The sequence below is a fragment of the Ciconia boyciana genome, chromosome 1 (genome assembly GCF_034638445.1).
Source record: "Ciconia boyciana chromosome 1, ASM3463844v1, whole genome shotgun sequence".
Classification (NCBI taxonomy): Eukaryota; Metazoa; Chordata; class Aves; order Ciconiiformes; family Ciconiidae; genus Ciconia; species Ciconia boyciana.
In genome coordinates this window covers 89,639,864-89,648,601 of record NC_132934.1, presented here as the reverse complement: position 1 = coordinate 89,648,601, position 8,738 = coordinate 89,639,864, and the positions used below count along the sequence as shown (strand labels likewise).

The following is an 8,738-nucleotide window of genomic DNA, read 5'->3' as shown; positions in this document are numbered from 1 at the left end:
CAGGTCAGAGTTTTTGCCAGGCCTCTGCTAGCAGTGGGCAACAGACTTTTTGCTCTTCTTCTCTCCCACCCCAAAACCATTTTGCTTCAGTAAGTATGCATGATGCACAAGGCAAAGTATTTATAGTGCCATCTAGCTAAATTTGTGGCTGACACTTCCTTTCATTCCTTCTTAAAATCCTGGGAAATTCTAGCAGTAGAAATTAAAGTAATAAAGCAGACCCACTTTGCAATTGAGCAGTGAAGGGGCATGGAATGCCACAGTTAAGAGTGCATACGCAGCAGCTGGTACATGCTAAAGAGGCTATTTGGTGTGAAAAGTAACATGTTATATGACACCATTAAAGGCCATTTCATCACTCAGTTCAGCAAAGGTGACAAGAGCCATTCAGCCCTGTCTTCACAAGCTCATATCAGAAAGAGAAGGGATGTCAGGAAAGTCACCAGCCTGTTCTCCCATCTTAGGGTAGGACCAGCTATACTTGGTCTATTCCTGATAGCTGTTACTCTAGTCTGTTCTTAAAATCCACACAGCCTGTGAAATATCAAGGAAGCATCTTCCAGTTCTTTGCTAACCTTGGTATTCAAAAGCATTCCCTGGTGCCTCATCTAGATCTGCCTTGACTGCCGCAACTGAAGCTAGTGTCCCATCCGCCACAGCGAGATGAGTATGTTCATCTTGGTAGCGGTCTCCACCTGAAGACAAACATTTAGAGCTTTCCTTCTTAACTGTGCCTAAGGCTTCTGATCTGTCCTTGTAAGTCATGTTTTCAAGGCCTTTAGTTACTATTTTTACTTGCCTCTGGGTTCTTCCCACCTGATCCACCTGTTATGTGAGAGGCACTGCCCAAACCAGAAGGTACTTAGCTGAGGCTGCCCCGATGCCACACAGGACAGTGATTGCCCCATACTTCACTGCCTGTGGCCCTCTGTATTCTTCCCATTCTACAATGGTTTGCCTTCCTATCAGCAGCATGACCCTAACTCATGTTCATCTTATGATCACATCACACATGGAGAGCTGCTAGGTTGTTCTTTCCCAATTGCACAGGTGGAGTGTGTGCTGGCGGAGCGAACGGGGGATACTGAAAGAATTGTGGAGCAATCTCATCATTAAAAGCGCATGGCTGGGAGGCAGGAGTCGTAGCTGCTGGCTGCATCTCTGCCGCTGGCTCGCCACATGATGGCAACTTTCCACTTCTCTCTGCTGTACCTCAGTTTCCCCAGCTACAAAACAGAGACAGTTGTGTCTCACATTTGTCAAGCGCATTGAGATCTGTGTATAAATGTGCAAAAAGACAGCCAATTTTTTTTGGAAGAGGAAAATGAGGAATGTGACTTGTGAGAAATAAAACAAAACGTGTTATTTTTTAAATTTTGTTTCATTTATTTGGCAGTAATATCCAAACCCCCCTGCTTCAAAAAAATTACAAAATCAAGTAAAATAAGTGCACTAAGGAAACCTACAGAATACTGATAAATTTCACACACATACAGGAGGGAATATAGAGGGAGGAGTGGGACTTTTTAGTTTGTTGCTTAAATTTGGCTTTTTTGGGGAAAAAAAAAAAGCCTTCCCTGCCCCCTGCACAGCAGTTGTCCCAGAGGGCAACGGCTGGAATTCAGCACCTCCTTCCCCAGCAGCCAAGTCACCCTGCAGAAGTTAGCGACTGACCAGCCTGCTGCGGGGTACAGTCTGGGCATCGCTCGCCGAATGGTTGCCCTTCCCCTCGGTGTGGGGAGACAAGATGTTTCAGTCCCCTTTGGGTACCGTAGCCCTTAGAACCGGCATCACTCTCCACAGCTGCATCTCCCTTTGAGGGCACAAGGAGGAAAAGGCTCCACAGGCAGCAGCCCCTTCTGTGGAGGCATGTTCACTGCACTCCTACCCTGCTGCCCCAGGCTACCCTAGGATATGTTGTATGGCTTGTCAGAGAGCTCAGCTTGCCTTGCCTGAGATAGCAGCTCATCCCTCTGCCTTCGGTGCAAGCGCAAGCTCTGTAAACCTCAACTGCCAACACCCCCCACCCTCCAGCTGTCCCCAGCAGCCATCCTTGTAGACTGCACATCCACAGGAGACAGGAAGGGGACTAGAGAACGTATCGCATAATGCAGCCTACAGAAGCCCTTCAGCCATGGATTAGCCTCCTCTTCCTGCACATACTCTGCTTCTCCCGGTTGGAAGATTTTCCTGACTGGACAATAAGATGTTATCCCCATCCAGGGAAAGCCTTTAAGGCAAGCTGTTGTGTTTTCTCTAAGGCACTTTAATGATCCAAGCTGGAAGGACATGAGCTGGGAGGCACAAACTACCTTTCAGAGCAGGGTCAGAATAAAGCAAAACATTTATTAACAATGTTCCTGTGACTCCAGATCCAGCACATGAAGCTGTTTCGCTCATACTGTTGGGGAGGAGCAAGGGTATGTCTAATGGGTGCTCCTATTCCACCAACCACTTCCTCCAGTGCCACCAGAACACAAACAATGACTCCATCCCAGTGTAGCGTTGTCCATATTACCCTCAGCTCCTATGGACTCACTCCCCTCACCTTCACAGGTGACAGTTTCTCAAGTCCAGACCCTCACGGGAAAAGAACCAGCTCCCTTCTGTATTTATTATGCCAAAACCTCTGAGCATGGTGGGGTAGATTATGATTCTCACTGGAAATGTGGCACTGCACCAAAGTCAATGGAAGTCCTCTGAGTTCACATCAGGAAATCAGCTCAAAGACCAGACATAGCCTTTAACAAATCTGGGCAACAGAGACCACAGGAGGGACCAAGCTTTCTTCTTTGCCTATACTTCCGAGGTACCAGCTCATTCTTTCCTCTCCAAGGAAAGCACTGTGCAAAAAGGGGAAGGTTGGGAAAAAAGCCCTGCTGATCTTCACTCAAGCAGAACATGCTTTTGCAAATTCAAGTGGAGTTTTGCTTGAGTAAGCACTAGGGACTGCAAGACCCATGGCAACAACTGCTGAAGTTGCTCACAAACAGGAAGATGGAAGTCACAAGCAGTCATCTTGGCTCAGGGTATGTGCAACTGCTTGGGATGCACAGCAGGGGCATGAAGGGAATGTGGAAACAGGATGTTCAGGTGTGTGAGTGTATTAAGTACACTTGACAACTGCAGGAGAAAATCAGCTGGGCTTGAGGCTACAGAGGTGATTGTCAATAAAACAGCATTTCATCTATATCTAGGACCAATGCTCTGAGAAACGGGTCAGATGAAAATGACCCATGAAGGGATGTGAGGGTGGTCAAAGTTGGTCTCATCAAAGACACCGTGAAATATGTCAGTAATGAGGCTTCCAGCCCTGACTCCAAACTCAGATCTGGAATCAAAGAATAATGCTGCTGCCTCACCCCAGAGGGAGGTGGAAAGCCCAAGATGATGGCTAACAGCCCAAAGTCCCAACTAGACAGTTTTCTATGTAGTTAAAGCCTTTTAAGATACCCTACTAATGGGATTGCTTGATCCCTCTGGCTCTAGACTACTTGGCACTTCCCTCTGGGCAATTTAGAGAGGCATGAGCATGGACTTTGAGCACATGGTCGATGCTAGCTAAGGGAGCAAGAGCTAGAGAGCTGCAGTGTCAGTCCGTGCCTGGTGAAACTAATTACATCCAGCCCTGTCTCTTCTTCCCACGAGGACACTGCTATCCCCAGTTGAGAAATACCCTGTAGTGCAGGGCTCACAAGTTGCCTGTGGTGTTTGCGGTGGCTGAGCGCAGTGTGATACAAACTGTGCATGGGCATTACAGCACTGTCAATAACAAAAACCCACAGGCTGGGTTTTCTTGAAAGATCTAGAGCTACGAAACATATAAAAGCTGAATTACTACCATAGGAAATAAAGTAATTAAAAAAAACCAAAACAAAACAAAAGGGGGAGTCAGCATGTGAATGTGATAAGAAAAAAATACGATAGCACCTCTAAGGAGGGGGCAGGGAGAGTAAGAGTGAGATGAGGTCAAAAGGAACCATGTTGTGTTGGAGCCCACAATGTACTGGAGGAGCTGCTGGGGACAGTCCGGTGGAAAGCAAGGAGGAATGTGCTGGACTCATGCCAGCAGCATGGCACCACAACTTCCAGGTGTCACACCAGGCTGACCAGCTTTGAGGAGCTCGAACCAAAGGGGAGGGTAAGCCGGGCAAGGTCCTTGACTAGTGATGCCCTGTTGCACACGTGCTAAGCCACAAAACTGCTGGGCCTGTATTTCTGTAGCCAAGGCTGGTGCTGACAATTGTATCGATTGAAGACCCCCTTTTCTATCCAGCACTGACCTCCGTCCTTTCCCCAGATCCAGGGGAACAAGAAGTCCCTGTTAGCTCTTGGAGGGAGCAGCTGTCTGCTCTGGGAAAGGGTCCCAGAGGCTGCTGTAAGTCCCTCCCAGCCTTCCAAGGCCCCAGTGATGAAGCTCCCTGAACAGGTGGGCTCTGCTCCCCTTTCCTGGCCCCATTCTCTGTGTATTACAAAACAAATAACCCATTGCTATACAATGTAAATATCTGTGACTGGGCAACTGTAGCAGACACTTGTGCATACTGAGATCAGCACTGGAGGACAAGGCGGCAGGTTGGGCCCATCCTCCTGGGCTCCTCCGGTGTGGAGGCCCCTTACATCTCCTTGGTGCTCATTCTCTTGGTCTTCTCGGCCGTCTCCTAGACAAAGAGAGCACAAAAGTGAAGCTCTGCACTGACACAGGAGCTGGCAGTGCCCTGAAGCCTTTGGTCCATCCACAAGCAGTGCCAGCACTGTCAAAGCCCCACACCTGTATTTGTCCCCACAGGCAACAGGGATCCCCTTTTACTGTGCTCCCCCTTCTACAGAAGTCTCCAAGTGACAGAAGCAGAGGAAACCCCTCTAGCAAGGTAAGACTTAGTGCAAGCAGACCTTCCCAGCCTCACGCTAACCTGATGCTTCTGCAGCTCCTGAACGTATCTAGCCAACTCCTCCTCAGTCAAGTCTTGATCAGGTCGCTGTCTCTGAGCAGTCACCTTCTCATTCTTCCCTGCAAAAAGAAATGGAGTTCAGCGTTATCGCAAATGGGGGATGCAAATTTCAGAGGCTGAACCACAGAGAACAAAAAGAGGCAGGTTGGCCATAGCATACCTCAAGCTTTGGCAAACTTTGCTGGAGGAAGGCATGGGCTGGCTTCTTAGAAAGAGAATGGGCCTTGTGGCTGCCTGGGACTTTAGAACGTGGGTATCCAGTCTGTCCCTGTCTCTCCCTCCCACGTGATAAATAATAAAACCACAAGGAGGAGGCTGTATATTATTTAAAAGAAGCATCTATAATTAGTTCAAACTTCTTGGCCTCTTGTAGGGAATAAATGGAAGCTCAGTGCTATCCAAGTACAATAACTGATGCTTACTGAAGAGGTAATTTCGCTCACTGGAGATGCAACTTGCTCACGTATCTGATCCAATTCTTTGGTTCCATTATCCTTCTAACAATAGCCTCTAACCCCTCTGCTGCTCTGACATGGGCAGAAAGTCAAGGGATTGTTGTCCCATTGCATGCTTCTGCCATGGATGCAGGGAACAAAGTAGGCAGCAAGACTGGGTGTTGCATAGCAACTTTGAAGGTTGTTTCTGGGGAGGCAGCAGAAAGTCTCTCATTCGGTTGCTTAACCTCTGAGACCTACCCACAGCTCCTCTGGCAGCTCTATTAGTATTACAGTTATCTTTTCTGAGGTGAGTTCCTGCTGCCACAGCCAAATCTGGTCTGAGGTGATCCCGAAGCCTCTGCTGCAGAAGGCCAGATAAACATGAAAGAAACTCTATACACACTTGTTGCTGTTCCCCTCTCTCCTTCATCTGCCCAAGCTACTGGCTATAGGTCTGAAGTAACATACTGCTGACAGCTCCTGCACAGCACTGAAAACTAAGCTGATGCAATGGCCTGGTTTCTGGGGAAGAAGGCCAGAAAAATGCAGCATAGTGCTGGGGAGGGCGGATGTGGCTCCTTGAAAAGGACCTGTACATTTCCCAGGGCAGGGGAAAGCTGGCTTTCCACTGTCCCTGGACCGACTGTGAGAAGGCAAAATGGAGAGCTGTTGTTCACAACCCCACCACGACTTCCCACAATCATAACATGGCTGTGAAAGTTTAAAAAGGACCTTCCAGAGGAAGAACAGACAGACCAACAACCCTGCCTTATGACGAACACCACCTCCCTTCATCTCCATCACCATTATTTTCTTTTACTTCTACAGTTCTTATGGCAAGAAGCTAAAGTGCTTTCTTGACATTACTAGATGAAGTCTCTTATCTCCTCTCTGGGGCAAGACAAGACCCTAGCTCCTGCTTTACAGATACCGTAAACATGGATACAGTGAGGATACTGACACACATACAGGAAAGCTGACTTGCTCACACCTACACATATGGTTGCAGACAGTGACCTATTTGGTCTGTGCATGCCCCAAGCCAGCTGGATGCAGAGTAGCTCTGGTCTGGAAGGTTTGGTGCTGAACCTTCATGACACCAAATCCAAACTACAAACCCCAGCAGCATCACCCCCAACCCAGTTACACACTTTCTGACCTCTAAAACAAAACCAGCTTGGGTCTGGCCAACATGAAGCATGGGAGGGTGATGCAGAAGCCACCCATAGAGAAGCTAAGGAAGAGCTGGAGAGAGAAGAAATCTGGATAGCTGGTGCCCTCGGAAAGATAGAAAGCAAAAATCTCTTTTGTACAAAACCAAATACGATAACTGTCTGGAGAGCATACGGACCCTCGCATGTCATTGCAGTGCACACCCAGTTCCCACAGGCACAGACGCAGCGGTTGCATTCCACCTGGGTCTCTGCTCCATCCTCATAGGTTTCATCTTCCAGGGCACACTCTAGAGAGGCACAAAACAAGGGCAGTGGTTGTGAGATAGCAAGGAGGCTAAAGACAACATACTTTGGAGATGACTTGAAAGAGAAGAGGTACATGGTTTTGAAGGAGGCCTTCCTTCCCCTAACCACCAAAAGTTTCGTAACAACTAAAATATTCATGCTGAATTTGGTGTGTGAAATCAGCCAAAAAATTTGGGAAAGTCAAACACTTCATTTTGCTTCCTCAAAAGAACACATTTCAATTTCTCAATTCCAAACGAAATCTCAGTATTGGATTTGTTTGAATTTCCTAATCTGTAATACATAGAAGAGAACCCTCAAAGTGAAAGTTCTGGTTACTCTGAAACAATGGGTGGGGTTCCAGGTGGGGAGAAGAAGATTTGTGTATTTGCTGTTGCCCTGAGAAAGAAGGGGGGGAAGGTTTCTCATTTCATCTCACATTTCTTCTCACAGCTCTATTATATGTTTAAATTGAGGCCCCCAAAGAACTCAAGGGCCCGTATGGTGTTAAGTGAAAAACAGCTGATCATGTTTTGTAGGGGAAGTGCAGCATCCCTAGCTTCCCACTGGAATAGGAAGAATTCAACTTAATATTCCCTAAGAAGCATAGCCTCTGTGTGCTCCTTGGTGCCACCACAGTGGGATGGAAATCCAGCACCTTTGGACCAGCACCCCCCTGAGGAGACAATTAGATGAATGGCTAGGCATGCCTGGTCAGCAGAACACTAAGCTGCTTCCACGTGAACTGTAGCACTAAGCAGGATTTGGAAGGATAGTGAACTTTGAGATGTTCATCAGAGGCTCTCTGTGTGAAAAGCAGAGCATAGCAGGACTTTGGTCTGGTCTGACTTTCCTAAGTTATCCAGACGTGAACTCCTCACATGATTTATCTCCGCACTGTTAAATACATGCCTCGACCTTCCAAGCATACCATATCCATTCAACCTACGCCCTTGCTTCTAAAATCCAAAGCTTTTTCATCACAAGAGCTGTGGACGCTCTGGGACAGAAAAAGCAGTACTTTCGACAATGCAGGGATAAGGGGTGCTGCTGGGTGGGAGGTAGGCGTATGTCAACATTATCTCTGGGAGTGGAGTTACAGCATCTGATGTCTGGCCCAAAACTGGTCTCTTTTCTTTCCTCCCTTCCCAGGACCCCTCTGGTTCCCCAATATAAATAAGATGTTCCTACTTTTCTCCGGTGGGTTGAAGGATGGGCTGAGGCACTTGAGAAATTCATTGAAGCTGAGCTTCCAGTCAGCATTTTCATCTGACAGCTCGATGAGGGCATCTACGCAGAGTCCCCTGAAAGGAAACACAAGAGGCATATTCTGCACAGGGCTGTACCAGGCAGGTCCCTGCTCTACTGGCTTCAGAGTACAGATGAGTAAAACCAGTAATAACTAGGAAGGCTCTGAGATGCCTGGCAGAAGTGGCTTCTCTAAGGAAACCTCACTGCATATAGGCAAAAGAAAAACAGACACAAAATACTCCCTTGGCTGGCGAAGGGCTGGGAACTGAGGAGATATTCAGAGCAGCAGGAATAGGTCCCTGTTGACATCTACATGCTGTCACACGAGTACAGATGCAAGCACAGCCTAACCACAAGCAGCCTGTTCTCCTCAGTCTCACACACAGTGGCACACACACAGAAAAATGGAAACCCTCTCAAACTACATTTTCATGTGATGCTTGCACCAGCTCTACCTGCAGGCTGCCCATAAGCTGTGTTTTCCCACCATCTTCCTTACACTGGATCTAGCTACCAGGCAAAAGGTGAGTAAAGTCCACTGGAGAGCTAATTTATTAGGAAATAAAAAAGACAACAAATTTTCTGTCACCCAACTCACCTTCTGGCTGCACACTCGATTTAAGGCAAAAGAGGGGTGG

The 8,738-nt window shown here is 47.6% G+C and overlaps 1 protein-coding gene across 1 annotated transcript in view; it reads right to left on the bottom strand.

The window, feature by feature from the left end:
- Positions 1 to 1,368: 1,368 nt before the first annotated feature.
- FSTL1 (follistatin like 1) overlaps positions 1,369 to 8,738 on the bottom strand; it is a 59,958-nt gene continuing 52,588 nt past the window's right edge. The window contains exons 8-11 of the mRNA XM_072881397.1: positions 8,041 to 8,153; positions 6,741 to 6,851; positions 4,914 to 5,011; positions 1,369 to 4,661 (exon numbers count right to left, since the gene is read on the bottom strand). Of these exons, the coding sequence (XP_072737498.1) occupies positions 4,617 to 4,661; positions 4,914 to 5,011; positions 6,741 to 6,851; positions 8,041 to 8,153 (367 nt within the window). The 3' untranslated portion in view covers positions 1,369 to 4,616. The remainder of the gene's footprint in view (positions 4,662 to 4,913; positions 5,012 to 6,740; positions 6,852 to 8,040; positions 8,154 to 8,738) is intronic.